This window comes from Artibeus jamaicensis, unplaced genomic scaffold, assembly GCF_021234435.1.
Source record: "Artibeus jamaicensis isolate MK-2021 breed Jamaican fruit bat unplaced genomic scaffold, CSHL_Jam_final contig_60, whole genome shotgun sequence".
NCBI lineage: Eukaryota > Metazoa > Chordata > Mammalia > Chiroptera > Phyllostomidae > Artibeus > Artibeus jamaicensis.
The window spans coordinates 272,379-290,343 of NW_026521900.1; the positions used below are offsets into that span (position 1 = coordinate 272,379).

The following is a 17,965-nucleotide window of genomic DNA, read 5'->3' on the forward strand; positions in this document are numbered from 1 at the left end:
TTTGTAACATCTTGTTCATATTGCAAGATGTTCTTTAGGGGAATATTTTTCTTTTTTGTAATGAATTTCATCCATTTTTTAAATTATGCAGAGGGAATAGCTACCTTAAACTTCAGCTCTTCAAAATTCAATTGAGTACCTTTAAATGGGACTTGATCATGATCCAGTTGTTTCAGAAAACCCTAGAGAAAAAAAATGAATGTCCCTTTTCTCTTGTTTAGTAGTTTCACCATTGTACATTTGTATACTTTCATAGATATGCATTTCTCTTGGAACTGGCAGAGGAGATATATTTACTCAATTCTGCATTTGAGGAGAATTTGCTACTTAAACTAGTTGTCTAATTGTTCACAGTCTCATAGCTAGGTAGTAATTGAACTAGGATTAAAGTCCAGGCTTTCTGATTTCTGGTCCTGGCATTGACAAGAGGGGAAAATCAGATTTTTTAAAATTACATCCTCTTCAAGTGAACTTGGGTATTAAGAACTTAAATAGTTATCATTTGTTGGATGCTTCCTTTGTGTCTGGCATTCGTTATGCATCATGCCAATTGATTACTGGTATACCTATTTCACACCTGAAGAAACCAAGGTTCAAAAGAAGTTCAAGTTCACCAAACCAGTAAGGGGTTAATCTGGGATTTGAAACCAAGGCTGTCTGATGTGGATCCAGAACTATTTTCACCAGATCATTCTACTTTTAGTTACCTAGTGTCTCTAAGCCTTGTTGTCCTCATATGTGAAATGGGGGTACTAATACTTACCTTTCAGGCTCATTATGAGGATTAAATGAGGTAATTTGTAGACAGTGTCTTTTCTCAGGCTTGGCACATGACTGATGCTCAATACAGGGTAATATCTTCCCCAAGACCTAGGAATAGAAATGGATGGTTAATTACCTTGAATTAAAATATTCTCAGAATATATCAAGTGGCACAATAAATTTTAGTTCTGCCAAATAAACTTCTACAAAGAACCTCCAGTGCTTTATGTGATTATATGTTCTGAAGACTTTGCTATCTATGTTCCTTGAGGTCATGGACATCTCTTACTCAACTTTGTGTCTCCCTTCATCTATCCCACTAAATCCACATTTTCTTAAGTTTTAGTAGTTATTCAATTAGTATTTATTGAAGTTAATAGGCTTTGAGAACTTCAAGGGAGAAACTATTAGTGTTCACATCTGTGAGAATGTCTTAATCTCTACAAAGTTAAGTCTTCTTAAATTGATCTCAATCTTTTGGATTAATTTAGATAATTTCAGAACAAATAAAACACTTGTACTAAGCCTCATGGCTACTGTATGATTATAGGGGATGTCAACTATACAAGGGGAATAAAATTAACCCATGTTCTGCTGGCCAAGGTCTTTGCTTGTAGGAGTGTCCTTACACAAAAGCACTGTTTGGGCAAGCAGTTGCTTTGTTAGATTTTCAGTTTTTCTCTTTTTGTTTGCTTATAAAAGAAAATAATTCTAGAAACGGGAGCACAAATGCTCCCTTTAAGAAACCATGTATTTATCCAAAACTTCTCCTCTATAAAATTATATTTAAATATTATTTGTGCCACTGTACATGTTTTGTTATACTTTTGAGGATTATATACTTTCTTTTTTTAAATTAAGCACTTTTATTTATCTTTTTAAAGATTTTATTTATTTATCTTTCTTTCTCCCATCCCAGCTTATTTATTTATCTTTAGAGGGGAAGGGAAGGAGAAAGGGAAAGAAATATCAATGTATGGTTGCTTCTTGTGTGTCCCCTGCTGGGAACTGGCCTGCAACCCAGGCATGTGCTCTGACTGGGAATCGAACCGTGATCCTTAGTTTGCAGGCCCTCACTCAATCCACTGAGCTATACCAGCCAGGGCAGGATCATATACTTTCTTTCCCTTTAATTTATTTGGAGGGAGCAATAAGGTATACCTTTTTAGTGAAAAGTACAAGACCCATATTATGATACTTAAAATATGCCCAGAATGTCAAAAATTGCTTAATTTTCTACCACTAAATGATCTACATTTGTATTTCTTCCCTAGGCGAATTGTACGTGGACAAACCCCAAAGAGTTTGAAGGAGCACAATATAACAGTATGCCACGACAAAATCTCAGATTGGGGAAAAATAAAGGACTGCCCAGTCCCTGAGTTCTATGGGAACCCACCTATGGTATGAACAATTCACTGTTGCTATTACAGTTTCACTAGCAAAATCTTTAAATTGTGACTAAGAAATACATGTAAGTGTTATAGAATTACTAGAATGTTATAAGTATCTACTTTTTTTCTAATAAATTTAGTAGAGAATTATTTCTTGAAAAGTAAACTTTGCCTGGATCTTTTATGAACATCCTGATATAAAACTCAGAAAAGTGTCATTTTTGAAAGTGCTCTTTGGGTTTAAGAAATTCCATCTTTTCTCTTTTGGATATGAAGGTCACAATAATACCAGTTAATGATTTTCAGAGGCATTCCATTATGAGCTGAGTTGGGTAGCTCAGATAATCAACTATAAGGAACTAGAAGCCTCTTCAGTTATCAGGAAATAAGACTTTTTGTATAGATTTCAGAGCGGGGAAGGAAATTGATGAAGTGGCACATAAGGTTGCTTTTAGGTATCTGGAAGTCCCATCAATGGAGCATAAAAGAGGTTGGACAGCCAGTGTCATACTAACATGTAAAGGCACTGCATTGTACAGCAGGAGTGTGACAAGGTGACAAAGGAAAACATGTTGATATATTTACCTTCTTTGTTGGGAGCTCTGAAGAACCCCATTTTATGTATTCTCAGTATCTCTGCTCTGTAGAGCAAAATGTGGGCCCTGTGATGTTCATTTTCCCCCATGGCAAGCAGTATACTTTGTTCATTATTATGCTAGCCCTTGGTATAAAACTAGGCAAAAAAAAAATCAACATTGGTGCAGAACTTCTGAGAAGAATTATTCATTTTTCCTCAAGCACAGTATAATATAAAGATAAACTTCCCATCCCATTTTGCTTTCTTTTTTCTTACTCTACTAATACAGGAGTATTCTTCCTTTAGACACAGAATGTTCTCTGAGGACTTACTATCTTTAAGCATCCTTGCTAACTAATGAAAGCAACCAGACACCTCAGTAAACTGTTCCCAATACATACAGACATCAGCAGAAAGGATAAAAAGGGAACTATATTTCAGGTTCTCTGTTATAGGTTAGGGGAAGGCATATTTCCTCGAAGACAGCTGGAGTCAGCATACTACTGTCTTCACAGGCATCTACCTTAAAGGAATTTCTGGATTTGGGGGGATATGAGAGGTAATGTCTAAGACCTGGCTCCATTCAATGGGGCCCCATGGTAGCACCCAGGAAATAGATGATGCCAGACTATTTTAAAAATTTATGCCATGAAAAAAAGGCCAGTAGAAAAACATTACTGATTTTTAAGGCAGATATTCTTCAGCTTTGGCTACAAAGGGGAACATGTAGGTAATGTTGCCCTCTAAAATTCTTTGCTACTTTAGCAAAGTAGCAAAGTTGAAAACACTATTAAACTAGTGTTCTCAACTTCCAATAAAATATTTCTAAAAAAATAATTTAATAGAAAGACCACATGTGAGACTGTGAGAAGCACTTCATTATTGTATTTCCTTCTTGGAATTCATTCTGGAATGTCATCTTTTAGATGATATTGCCTTCTAAATTTCTCTACTTCTAGTATTAAACTAGGAACTTAACTGACTGCATCCTGGAATGGAGCTGTTTGACCTTAATATTTTTATATAACTAACAATGCCACAAGGTAATTCCAGTGTTCTGAAACACCGAAGATTCTGACAAGAGGGGAATTTAGAGAAATCTGAAATTCTTTAGGATTTTTCCTATTCATCAAGTTCATTGCATAGCTCTTAGGAAGTTATCAGGATATTGGAGAAATAGCTAAATTCTTACATAAAATTTCTCATCTTGCAAGAGAATGAATTTTACTACACAATAATTGAAAGAAATTGCAATATTGCATTAAAAATATGGTGTTGCTGAAATGGTATCTTTTAGGGAAATGTTAATTCCGAAACCAAACTTGCTCTGGTATAGGGTTATTGCAACTGCTGTTGCAACACTAGGAGGAAATCTTATTCTTGTGGGCAGTTCCTCTTGGGAAAGTTTCATGCTGTAGATATAGTTCCCCAATACAGTCATAGAGATTGTTTATTTTTACTGGCTTAAAATTTTATTATTTTAGTTTTAGATAATGTTTATGCATTCTGTTGTAGAAGACATTTTACAATCTAACAAAATATTTTAAAATGCTACAAAGATTAACTTGACTTCTAAAATGTCTTGTCCCCATGAATCTTTTATTAACTATCACCCCTTAAAATATCCTACTTTAAAATTCTCTTTTGCTCTGGTTACAGACTTGGAAATGGATAGTGGGTCCCATGTTCCTGTATTTCTGTGAGAGATTGGTACGGTTTTGGCGTTCTCAACAGAAGGTGGTCATCACCAAGGTATTGACTAGTTTAGGAATTACTAATAGAATCTTACTATATAATGGAAAAGTTTACCCATGTTCTCTATATCATCAGAGCTCTCTTTTACTGTTTCTTTTGATTAAACTTAGAGCAGAGAGATGACATATTTATTCCAGTGTACTTTGCTCAATAATCAAATGGTTGGGCCTCTTAACTGGATAGACTAGAATGTTAGTTACATTTTTGGTTGAAAAATGAACCCAAATGTTCTGTGTAAATGAATGTGGGGCTTGTGTGTAGAGGGAGGTACATAAAGTAATAATATGATTAGTTAAGGGTGGGGAACAAGAGGTGAGTTCAAAAGAGCACACATTGAAACTTAAAATATTCAGATGCCAAACCAGAGAGCCAAGGGTGGGTCTGGTTGAAGTTGACAGAGTTTCCCAAGTCCCTTTAACCTCCTTTTCTGTGCATTGTATATAATCATAGACTATCAAAAAAAGTGCCAAAGTCTCAAGGAAGTTACTAACTAAACTACATCTAGAATTGAGTGCCCTAGTTCCAAGTAAATAGTGGCTTTCCCTTCAACTATTCTATGTTGCTTCTCATCGTTAATAAATAAATAAATAAATAAATAAATAAATAAATAAATCCAACTAAATAAACAGAAATAGAAAGTTCTTATGATAGTTTCAGATAAGACTATTTGTATCAAATAGCATTTAATTCAATTCAGTTCAGTTCAAAAAGTATTGGTCAAAAGTTTACTATGGATTATTTTTGCAAAACACATATTTTCCTCCTGTCCTTCACCCCAACTTTTCTGTCTTAGCATCTATGGAAGGTCATAGTAAAAAAAGTCCAGCTGGCATTGGAGATCTGGAAATGCAAGAAGCCACTATAGTTCTCCTTTTATGCTACTTATATTGTATTATAAGAAAAATCCCATAGATCAGCAAAAAGAGCTACCTCAAAATTTTCCTTACTAGACTAGAACTGAATAACCACACAAGTATTTCCCTTAAACATATTTCTAAGGCAAATTTGTTTTCCTTCAAAGAAAACAAACATTTTCTCTTCATATAAGCATACATAAGAAAGAAGTTATTATCTAAAAGTATTTCAGTGATAATGCTGTCCCCTACTACATTTTATTACATTCAATCTCAATTTTGCCTGTGGTAGCAAAATTGCTATATGGTAAAAATTGGTTGTGCCATACAATATTGCAACATGGTAACCATAATTTTTAAAATAATTTTGATTAAAGTTTAAATTTGTTTTTAAAATAAAGCTTTACAACTTCTTATTTCAGTGATGAAGGAAAGTTGGTTATAGTTTTATCATATAAGATATACTTAAGTCACAAGTTTTGGAAATGTTTGGCAATTCTATTAAAAGGATTTCCCATTCTACTCCTCCTCATTGATGAAAAGAAAAGCTCAGCAAGATCAGTCAACATTAGGAAGCTGCTGTTTTTTTTCTATTGATTTTTCTTTCTTTTTATATCCTTTGGTTTGTTTTGAGTTGTGTATGTGAAGTTCTTCCAGGCTTTTCAGGACTCATCAAAGAAACAATATGTTACTTTCTGTATTGAAACAAAAGCTTTTTATCGTGTTCTATTTTTAAAAATTATTTATCAACTCAGCAATTGATGGACATTTGGACTGTTTCCATTTTTTTTGCTATTATAAACAAAGATGTTATGAACACCCATATACATGGATGGATGGCAATGGATTGGTAGGGGTTGGCTTTGGAGAGATAATTGGTATTACCCAAATGGGGAGAAATGTAGAAACAATGTATGGAGTTAGAAAGGTTCGAGGTGTAACTTAGGACAAAGGCAGACAAAGATAGTTATCCTTGGTTTGGGAGATGTTGCTATCACTTGCCAGTGGGGTCTTCTTCTATCCAGATGCTAATACTCTTGATCAGTCCCTAGGAAGACAGGAAGGCTGAGTAGGAAACCATTTCTTCTTTCTGTTTCTAGCCCCCTGCCTTGACTTCTTAGAGAAAAAAGATGGTAATAAGATGGTATCTTAGGTTGAATTCCCCTGTAAAGACTCTGAGATAGAAAACTGCATGCAGTTTTATTGGAGCATGTTCTCTGGAGATGAACCTGTCAAAGAAAACAAAGGCAAGCTTGGGGAGAGGAAAAAGCTGACCCTCAGTGTGGCTGCAGTTGTAGCCTCAGCTGATCCTACAGGGAGTGTTGGAGTTAGCATGGACTCTCAAAGTTGTCCCAAATTAAAGAGAGGGGCTAGGCCTTTGTATCCCTGCATCAGCTCATCATTGGCCATGGGCTGCAGCTGAGGGCAATGCCCAATGACAGTCATATCGCTATAGGAAATGCTGTATTAGTCATGAAGAAGAAACCTGGGTGTGGCATCTTAATTCAGCCCTTTATCTATATGGACACTGAAAAAGCAAGTATTTGGGGAAAGTGTAGTTTCCAGAGACATGTTTTGTTCCATAGGTGGTCACTCATCCTTTCAAAACGATCGAGCTACAGATGAAGAAGAAGGGATTCAAGATGGAGGTGGGACAATACATTTTTGTAAAGTGCCCCAAGGTGTCCAAGCTAGAGTGGCACCCTTTCACACTGACCTCTGCCCCTGAGGAAGATTTCTTTAGCATCCATATCCGCATTGTTGGGGACTGGACAGAGGGACTGTTCAATGCTTGTGGCTGTGATAAGCAGGAGTTTCAAGATGCCTGGAAGCTACCTAAGTGAGTACAAAGTGCATATTACAAAGGTGAATGAGTTCAGGAAAAATGATACCAAAAAGCTCCTCTTCTTTCATCTCTCACTATCTCCTGAGTCTGACCAAACACACAGGTTATACAAGTATAGGTAGTTATCTCTATGTTCTCCATTTTATGTGTGTGGTGTGGTTTTGCATATACTTATAAATCCTATGTGAAATGTAAAATATTTAAATCAAATATTTATAATAAACACTCCCAAATTCCTTTCAGTATGTATAGATCAAGGCCAAGATATATTAACTTTTCTAACAGACTTACAGTGTATTAAAGATATCCTTAAAACTTAATTGGCATACATTATTTGGGCATAAATACCATATATTATTCACTTTACCTCCTTCTTCCCACATGCCTAACATGGTGTCAGGAACTTAGTGGGTGCTGAAGAAAAGTTTGTTGAATAACTCAATGAATAGCTAGATGAAAATTGGACATATTAAATCTACAAGATGTTATGATACAGAAATTTCTTACTTTATTTTAATGTGCAGTATAAGCAGAAATTTCAAGTGTGGGATGCCCTGACAAGAAATACAGATGTGCATGTGTGTATGTGAATGCATTGTGGGTAAAGAGGGGTGGGGAGATAAACAAAATATCCCTGAGAATTACCAAATGTTTTCAATAAGCTAAAAATTCCTATTCATACCTCCAACCCCAATGTTGACACTAAGTTAGTTACCTGAAAACTGTTTCACAGAACAAAGTTCCCTGCAGATAGATAACTTCTCCTGGTTTGAGTGACATATTGCACACCCCCAAAAATAATGTATATGCCATCCCACTCTGAAGAGTAAGGTATGTCTGTAACCACCTCTTGTTATGCTTCCCTTTAGGATAGCAGTTGATGGGCCCTTTGGCACAGCCAGCGAAGATGTGTTCAGCTACGAGGTGGTAATGTTAGTAGGAGCAGGAATTGGGGTCACACCTTTTGCATCCATTCTCAAGTCAGTCTGGTACAAATATTGCAATAATGCCACCAGTCTGAAGCTCAAAAAGGTAGGTTCCTTCATTCTTCAGAGGGCTTGAAGCATCCATCACATTGCCAAATGAAGCCTGAGACAGCCTTTGTGGCTGAGGGTGGCAGAGACCAAGGGAAGTGTAGGCCATTTCAAGGTGGTTCTAGAGAGGCAGGATTCTCTTAAAAAAGTGATTTGACAAGTTAAATTTGCTTCTGTATAATCAGTACCATCAGCAAACATAATATACTGTATTTGTATATTACTACATAGAATAGTATATTACAAGAAATTTGGAAGAAAGTTGGAGTATAGAGAACCCAATACCTATCCTTCTTTATACATTCTCTTTCCATATTTTCCCACATGTGTATTTCTTTTTAGAAAGTTGTAAATATTGAGAATGTGCAATTTCATGTCCAGATTTCCTAAAAACAGTGATTTTCAGTGTTATCACAGGCTTTATAGTAATCATTTTAATGATTGCTTCATGTTCCATTGAGAACATATAGAATATTTTTCTATCATCCTAGGTTAGAGATCAAGATCGATTTCATTTTCAGCCCCCCAATGCTTTTGTTGCAGGAAGAGGACAGGAGACATGTCTTTTGTGTAACTATTACTTTCTTATAGATATTTGTTCAGAATAAATTCCCCGAGATTTTTTTTGTGCCACGTAAATTTGGTTCCATTGTCTAATAAAGGACATCTTTAACAAGACTTGAGACATTCTAATACCTGCAGAGATTTCCTGTAATAGGAACACTAACCTTACTATGACTTTTCATTGTCCCTTTTCCCTCTTTTCTATTTGGGGGAGGTGTGAGTATAACTACTTTTTTCCCTAGGAATTCAGGAATGTATGAGAGTAACAGGTGGGGAGGTAGTCTTGTGGCAGACACTACTAGTCTAGATTCCAGTGGTTTTTCTCTGGGGAGGTACAAAGGAAGCCAGGGATTCTGGGAGGGCAAGAACAGACCCAGAGAGAAACTGGTAGGCTATTTTTTCTAAACAATGTATTTTTCAGGCCACAATAAACATTCCCAAATTCCTTTCAATGTGTATAGATCAAGGCCAAGGTATACTGACTTTTCTAGCAAACAAACTTATAGCGTATTAAAGATATTCTTAAAACTTAATTGGCATACATTATTGGCATAATATATGTTTACTTACTGCCTTGCCAATGTGAAGGCCAGAGCAAGTTCATGTTTAGTAGTTTGTCGAATGTCTAGACCTTTCTGAAAACCTGTTTTCAGACCTTCTGAGCAGCAAGAAAACCACTGGAGAGAGGAAAGAAATACCTGTGTCAATGCTAACAGGTCCTATTTAAATATAATCTGCTTTATGATCCATCCTCTTTTAGATCTACTTCTACTGGCTGTGCCGGGACACACATGCCTTTGAGTGGTTTGCTGACTTGCTGCAGCTGCTGGAGACCCAGATGCAAGAGAGGGACAATGCTGGTTTCCTCAGCTATAACATATACCTCACCGGCTGGGATGAGTCACAGGTAAGGACAAAAGCCAAAGTTTCAGGTCCTTCCCACAGAGCCCAGGGCTTACTGACTTTCTCTTAGCTATTGGAGAGTTTCATGCAGCTTTTTTACTAAAAACAGTTGATAGATTCCAGTGATTCAGCCTACCCACTTTCACTCAATATCACCACCATATTCAGATAATTAATATTAGATTTAAAGTTGTTACCTATGGGACAGATGAAAACTAAGGAGCCAACAGTGAATAAAAGCCATGACTTTGACTTTATTAGAGTAATGCCCCCACCGGTGGTGTCAAACATATATACATGCATGTACTGTATATCCCTTTAGTTTTATGTTTATGCATGTTTCATAATATACACAATACATTTTAAAGGTACTATTAAATAATATTAAGTTGCTCAGAGTTATTAAGCATATACTATTTGCCAGGTATTGTTCTCAGTATTTATATAGTTTGTCTATTTCAATCCTCACAACTCTATTAAGTAACCAATATTATTATCCACATTTTATAGATGAGGAAACCAAGTCCCAGAGCAAGTAAGGTCATTTGTCCCAAAGGCATCCAATGAGTAATTAGCAGAGTAAGAGTGCTCCAGAGCTGGACTCTTAGCAACTCCCAGTAGATCACTATTATCATTTGGAAATACATCAAAATATATCTTAAAAAGGTGATATATAGTACATATGTATGTGTATATATGTGTGTATATTATATATATGTATATCCCATCTCTCCAGAGATATTTAGCAATGTACACATCCTATAGTTCAAAAAACAAACCCCCACAACAAAAATTTATTTAGCTCTGCATGACTCAGAAACTCTGAGACAAGTTAATTCCAAGTTGCAAATAAGCAAACATTAATGATTTGCATGGAAGCAGCATAAGCTGACACTCTGAGAGAAGAGCTATAGCAAGAGTCTTTGCCTATTCTTGATCAGTGTCTCACTGGCTCCTCAGTCCTGGGCATCTTTCCCAAGCATCTCATACCTGGGAAAACTGACTTTTTCTCATTTAGGTTTTGGCATATTGGTTAGCATAGATTCTCCAAGTCTTAGAAGAGGCTTGTAGCAAATGTGCCAAGGACACATGACCATGAAAATTGCTACTCCAGAAAAGTGATTTCAAGTTGCAACTTCCACAATTTAAAACAAAACAGCAACAAAACATTTATAAAAATGAAACCCAGAAAAATCTATAACATATAAATTGCTTTGCAGTTTTAATAGTTAAAAAGTCAGATACAGTTAGTAGGAAATGTATTTATATTCCAAAATAAGTATTTTGCTTTGCAAAACTAGTCTCTACATGATTGTTAAACCAGAGTAACCACCCTTCTTATCCTCATTTATCTCCTGTCCAATGGATTTAAAATCTGACAATTTTTGAATAAATTTAATTAACCACTTTTATGAAAAGTACCTGTTGTTCAAACTGAGGCTCTCTAGAATGCTAGCAGAAATCAATGGGTGACTACTTACACACACATACATACACAGACTAGCTTTAGGCTTGATTTGATGTGTCTTTATGTTACCAAAATATGAGTGCATTTTAGTCTATGGTTGTTTTAATTCTTAGTGATTCTCCTAAAGCAGTAGTATATTTGTAGTAAAGCAGAGGTATATTTGCATGAGGAGAGAAAGTCTTAGAGAAGATGAGATATAGAGCTGAGAGAAAAGCTAATGAGAAGGAATTAAATCCTACCCACACTTCAAAGCTTGGATCAAATGGTGCCACTCTGAAACATTCCCATATTTTCCCACCCCAACTCCTTTCTTTGCTATCATTGAGATGTTTGGGTCTCTTCCATAGCACACATCTTATCCTATTCTACAAATATGATTATTCATGTCGCTACTCAAGGTCTGCCTTTCTACATTATAAATTGCATGAAGGGACCTCATTCATTCATCTTTTTTATCTTCTACCCTTCAGCATGCCTTGCCCCAAATATATATATAGTTAGAGTGGGAAGGTAGTGAGATATCTAAATATATCTAAGTATTTTTACAGCACGTCTCTTTTTTCTGAATTTATTTCCTTTCCTGCAGGCCAATCATTTTGCTGTGCACCATGATGAGGAGAAAGATGTTATCACAGGCTTGAAGCAAAAGACTTTGTATGGACGGCCCAACTGGGATAATGAGTTCAAGACAATTGCAAGCCAACATCCAAAGTAAGTCATCCCCCTGTTCAAAGTGTTCTTGAGGTTTGTGGTCTGCTTAAAAGCAGGAGCTCCTGAACATGGCTAGATTTGTGTATTCTGAAAGTAACAATACCTAGATTCCTATATTTACACCCAATGGAACAGTCTACATTTCTCTGATTTAAAGAGGAATCTTTTTCGCCCTGGCTGGTGTGGCTCAGTGGATTGAGCACGGGCTGGGAACCAAAGAGTCGCCAGTTTGATTCCCAATCAGGGCACATGCCTGGGTTGCAGGCCAGGTCCCCGGTAGGGGGCACGTGTGAGGCAACCACACATTGATGTTTCTCTCCCTCTCTTTCTCCTTCCCTTCTCTCTAAAAATAAATAAACAAAATGTTTTTAAAAATAAAGATGAATCTTTTAATCACATCATAATTCCCTGGAGACTTTTAGAAACAAAGATTCTCAGGCTTCCCCCTCAGGCTTTCTGAATCCTGCTCCTCCCAAGGAGATCCATAACTCAGTTCTTTTCTTTCATCTTTTAAATTTCACCAGTGTATCTACTTCTTTTAATTCAATACATGTTATACTTGTTATTAAACAGACACCATCCCCATTTTCGGCTGACACACATCCCAAGGTTCTTTCTGCCCTCACTTAAGCTTTAGCCATCAGGAAACTTTGGGGGAATTCTTTATCTTGCTAGAATGCATAATAAGCTCAAGAAATCCACCCCCAAATATACCCTTTAGGCCATTGCTTCTCACACTTTAATGAGCATATAAATCACTTTGTAGATAGATCTCTTCAAAACACACTGATTTAGGTAGGTATGGGGTGAGGCCCAAGAATCTGCACTGTTAACTGGCCTGGACCCACGTCTTGAGAAGCAGGACTTCAGACTCTAACCTGTAGAAGGATGAAGCCACACCAAGCTGTGGGCAGAGTTAGTACATCTAAAGTACATTGTTCCTGATTTCAGGACACCAGGAGGGTTGGGAGGGTATAGCCCTGAAAAGAAGTAGTCCACAGAGTCACAAATTTACCACCATATTTTCTGTGGTGAATCCTTAAAGTTTCCATAAACCTTGCTTGAACATCATCTTCCATGGAAGTGAACTGACATTTGAAGTATCCTGCTGCCCTCACAAACAGAGCTAAGCAACTATCCCACAGGGTAATCTGAACTCAGCCATTTGTGGGAAAGACAAAGAAGCAAAGGGTTCTCTACCTTGGGGCCTAAAATAATTTAGAAATCCCCACTGCGTGCTATGTAATCTATGACATTGCAAAGCCTGAAACTGTCTTTTTTCTTTCTTTCTTTTCCCCCCAAAAGTACCCGAATAGGAGTTTTCCTCTGTGGACCTGAAGCCTTGGCTGAAACCCTCAGTAAACAAAGTATCTCCAATTCTGAGTCTGGCCCACGGGGAGTGCATTTCATCTTCAATAAGGAAAACTTCTAATTGGTCTCTTTCACGAGGAAATAAATGTGGCTTATGCTGCCAAATGCCCAAATAATGCTAGTTGGTAATGTAAGTCCCCGCCTTTTAAAAGTGGAGAAAAAGAAAGTCTAATGTGAAAGTTTGCCCAAAGATTGTTTGATAGTGATAATCTGCATTTGAATGGGGCTTTATAATTTTCAGAGCACTTTTACAAACATTATTTCATTTTTTTCTATCAGTCATACCAGAGAAAGGTAGGGCAAGAACTTCCAGACTCAGTTTTTAGGGTAAAAAAAATGGGGACTCAAAATGGTGAAGTAACCTCCCAAAGGCTATGAAACTGAGATACATCTAGGCCATCTGAGTCCATGTTTGGTAGTGTCCCCACAATACCATGTGGCCTGAAAATGGGTTTGTATACTCCTCAAAAGAAGAAGCAAATAAGAAAGTATATATTCATTTTCTAATGTATCATCTTTGTTCTTATTACTGTCATATGGAAGGAAATTTTCCAAATAGTGAAGAGATACATATGCTGAAAGTGATTTAATGCTTAATAGTGACAGGATTGACATTTTAAGCATACTGCAGTTTACCAATACATCATATTAATTGTGTCAGAGATTCTTCTTACAAAAGAGTATTAGACTAACTGGAATTAATGTATTATCTAACTTTATAATCATGGGTGGCAAAGAATGGATACTTAATGAAAATTTGTTGAATGAATGAAAAGACGTTTAGAACCATGCAAGACCAGGGTAGAATTAATTTAAAGCATTTAACAGAAGCATCTAAGGAAATAACTTCTGTTACACTTACAGGCCAACAGCACCTGATGCTCCTGAGGGTAGGGAAGAGACTAAGGACAGTAACCAATAGGATGCTTGGAGAAAAGGGAGTTGCAAGCAGAGAACTGACCTCCTATCATAACTCTGGCTGGCTCCTCCAGTCTTGCTCTCTGTGCTATGAAAGAGATGCAGACTGATTTACTACCTGAAGCGGTCTCTTTGAGCTAGTGCTTGTGAATTTAAAACTAAGAATTGTGACAAATATGTATCGGATAGGCCCATCTGCTTTAAATAATATCCCTCCTTATTTTGCTTAAATACTTGTGCATAAAAATTGTATCTTATTGTGTGACTAATGGTTTATTATTTTATCATCATTATCATCATGAAATTTATATCCTAGAAACTAAAATTCCCAGATTACAGTGTAGGTATTGAAATCCCACTCAGTAGAATGTTCTTGATATCTATGTATTCAAAAGAGCGTCTCTAAGTCACTGTCAATATGACCAGAAACAGTCTTCTTTTTCTCACAGCTCCTCTTATTTCTGGGAGTGCACAACAGCTTTATTGGCCCAACCCTCTGGAGCTACGATATTTAGAATTATTCAACTTCAGTAATGAGGAAGAAAGAGAAGAAGCAGGGCGAAGGGTAGAAGACTAGGTTTGGAAGAAAGGGGCAGGAAGGAGGCAAGAGAATAGAAGGAGAGTGAGAGAAAGCTAAAAGGCGAAAGGTTAGTGTAGGGAAAAGGGGTCTTGCATCACTCAGTTTCTACCCCAGACTTAAAAGTCCTGTATGTAGTGAATGTAACTGACAGAGGCATACACATATTTATTTTATTTTGGTTACGTATGATATTGAATCTGAAATTCTGGTTGCAAATTTTGATACTGAGTGGGCATATTCAGAGGGCTGAGATGAACTTGTTAAGAACCCAGTTTTTCTTTTGGGTTTTTACGATGGCCAGGGCACTGACAAGTCAGGCTTGCTGCTGGATGTCACCTCCCCATAATGTCCCAGAAAGGTTTCCACTTAGAGAAGCTTAGGTCCAGCCTGTTCACACTGCATGCCAAGTATCAGTTCATTCACTTAACAAATTTTTGTTGTGCTATTACAGTGACTGGCTCTGTATTCCTAGTTTTAGTTATTGACACCAAAGTGTGAGCAAAGTAAGAAGCACGGTTATAAGGAGTTGGTTTTATTTATGACAAAATAAGTTAGTAAGGGCCAAGATTCCCAGATCTTGGCCCTTACTAACCTATTTTGTCATAAATAAAACCAACTCCATTTGTTGTTCTGACAATGTTTTGCTCTTTGGCACCAACAAAGAGTTTTCTCCCTTTGATATCAACATGGTTACCAAAATAAATAAATCTGTCCTGTGTCACCCTGGTTATAATATGAAAAAAATGAATGTAAAAGTGCTTGTAATTTTGAGAACCTTCTTCATGCTTCTTCCAAGCTACCAACATAGCTTTTTTAGCATTTAATATTTAGTATTTAGTAACGAGAACTGAGAGAATTTGCTAAGCATTTGTTTTCATCGCAAGGTCCTAAAGGCTTTTCTTAGTTCTCCTGCTTTTGCAATATTGCATTTATGAAATTTGAATACTTGTAGGTGTGGTATGTGAATGTCCTGGGGGTCCCTGGGAGATAATTCTTAGGAAGAACTATTAAAACTGTGCTCAACTATTAAAATTAATGAAGTCTTTTGGTGTCTGCTGTTGATCTCTCTATTAAAGGGTGGGTTCATATAGCGAAGATTTTTTTCTGCCCCAGTGGAATTGAGATCCCTCTGTTTTTGTGGATGACATCCTCCATTTTATGTGCTTTTGTGTATGACACTGCACAATTTATGAATTGGTAAAGGAAAACTGAATACTGAGTTCTGTGCTAATGTCCTGGTGACCCTCACATCATTGCTATAAAGGACAAGGAAGTATTTCACACTGTGTACAGAATTTCAAAGCCAAAGAAGCCCAAAAGACCTCTTCTTTTTAATTTCCTCTCGTAGTTCTAACTATGCAATTAGGTGTCATCAAGTGAGATTGTGAGTATATATTCATGGTTGACTCATTTCCTATACACTAGGGTTCTGTGTTGGCCATTGTTCTAAATGAGTCAACCAATCACAATCCCCAGTGTGCAGGAAATGGATAGAGGCCTAGGCATATCTTCCTGTAAAAGTCACTAAATGCTGTCACGTTGGAAAAGGACATTACCTGAAACAAGTGTCAATAATAGAAATAGCTAATATTTAGTAAACACTTTCTACTAAGCCAAACATTTTACACACACTTCAGCTAGTCCTGGAGAACACTGAAAGGTAGCCCAATTTTGGCCCAATCATATTGATTTAAAAAAAAACTGAGGCTAAGAGAGGATAAATGTTAGTCACAAACCATCCTAAACTACGGGGTGGCTGTGTCAATGTTAAATCCACATCCTTCTGGCAAAAAGGCCATGTTCTTTATACTACACTAGCAAATTAGAGAAAGTATAAGTAACCAAGAATATTTTCAAAGCTATTGTGCTTTGGATTATATACTAAGATTATAGGTATGGATTATATACTAAGAATAGCTGGGTAAAAGTGGTAGCATAAATCTCTGATTTAGGCCATCTAGTATCATGTTATGTTAGTGTAGAAACATTGATCATCCCTGGTTGGTGTGGCTCAGTGGATTGAGTGCCAGCCTATGAACCAAAAGGTTGCTGATTAGATTCCCAGTCAGGGCACGTGTCTGGGTTGCAGGCCAGGTCCCCAGCAGCCGGTGTGTGAGAGGCAACTACACACTGATGTTTCTCTCCCTCTTTTTCTCCCTCCCTTCCCCCTATCTAAAAATAAAATACATAAAATCTTTAAAAAAATAAAGTAAGAGTCCTTTCTTGATTTTCAAAAAACACTGAGTAACCCAATTTATGGTAATTTTTGCTTTTATTTATTTTTAATTTTTCATCTCTATTGAAGTATAAATCATAAATAAAATTTTAAGATATTTAAAGTATACAACATGATAACTCACCAAATAATGTTTTTTTAAACAATAACTTTCACTTATATAACTACAATGCAATGAACTAGCCCAAGTAATTTAATACTGATACAAACTATCATTTAGTATACAGTCATGTATAGGTGACACTGCATCCTTACTGCATTGTGTTCAGAGGTAGGTATTGGCAGTTTGCCCTGTTATTGGTGGATAAAGTTTAATCACCAAATTTCTCTGTTATAAATGTAAGGTACTTTTTTACTCTTGCAATTAGTAAATAACATTTGGGAAATATTTTGTGCCCACATAAATATCATTTTCTCCAATAGCCTTTCACCCAATCATTTTAGCATATAAAATCATATCATCTGCAAACAAAGACAATTTTACTTTTTGCTTTTTGATTTATACCTTTTATTTCTTCTTCTTGCCCAATTGCTCTGATTAGAACTTCCAATATTATGTCAAATAGGAGTGATGAGGTGAACAACTTTGTCTTGTTCCTGATCTTAGAGGAAGAGTTTTCAGATTTTCACCATTTAGTAGGTGTTAGTTGTGGGCTTGTCATATATGGCCTTTACTATGTTGATGTATGTTTCTTCTATATTCATTTTGTTGAGCACTTTTACCATGAAATGATGTTATATTTTGTTAAATATTTTTTCTGCATCTATTGAGTAATCATATGAGTTTTGTCATTCTTTCAATTAATGTGGTATGTCACATTTATGGATTTGTGTATGTTGAAACATCCTTGCATCCCAGGGATAAATATTGCTGAATCAGAGTGTATAATCTTTTTGCTGTGCTGTTCAATTTGATTTGCTAGTGTTTTGTTGGGAATTTTCGCATCTATATTCATCAGAGATATTAACTTGTATTTTCTTTTCTTGTAGTG

General features: G+C 36.4%; 1 protein-coding gene across 1 annotated transcript in view; it reads left to right on the top strand.

Moving 5' to 3' along the window:
* Positions 1-15,782, top strand: part of LOC119063653 (cytochrome b-245 heavy chain) — a 33,323-nt gene extending 17,541 nt beyond the window's left edge. The window contains exons 7-13 of the mRNA XM_037165084.2: positions 2,037-2,166; positions 4,393-4,485; positions 6,929-7,182; positions 8,058-8,220; positions 9,547-9,693; positions 11,744-11,868; positions 13,174-15,782. Of these exons, the coding sequence (XP_037020979.1) occupies positions 2,037-2,166; positions 4,393-4,485; positions 6,929-7,182; positions 8,058-8,220; positions 9,547-9,693; positions 11,744-11,868; positions 13,174-13,300 (1,039 nt within the window). The 3' untranslated portion in view covers positions 13,301-15,782. The remainder of the gene's footprint in view (positions 1-2,036; positions 2,167-4,392; positions 4,486-6,928; positions 7,183-8,057; positions 8,221-9,546; positions 9,694-11,743; positions 11,869-13,173) is intronic.
* The last annotated feature ends 2,183 nt before the right edge of the window (positions 15,783-17,965 follow it).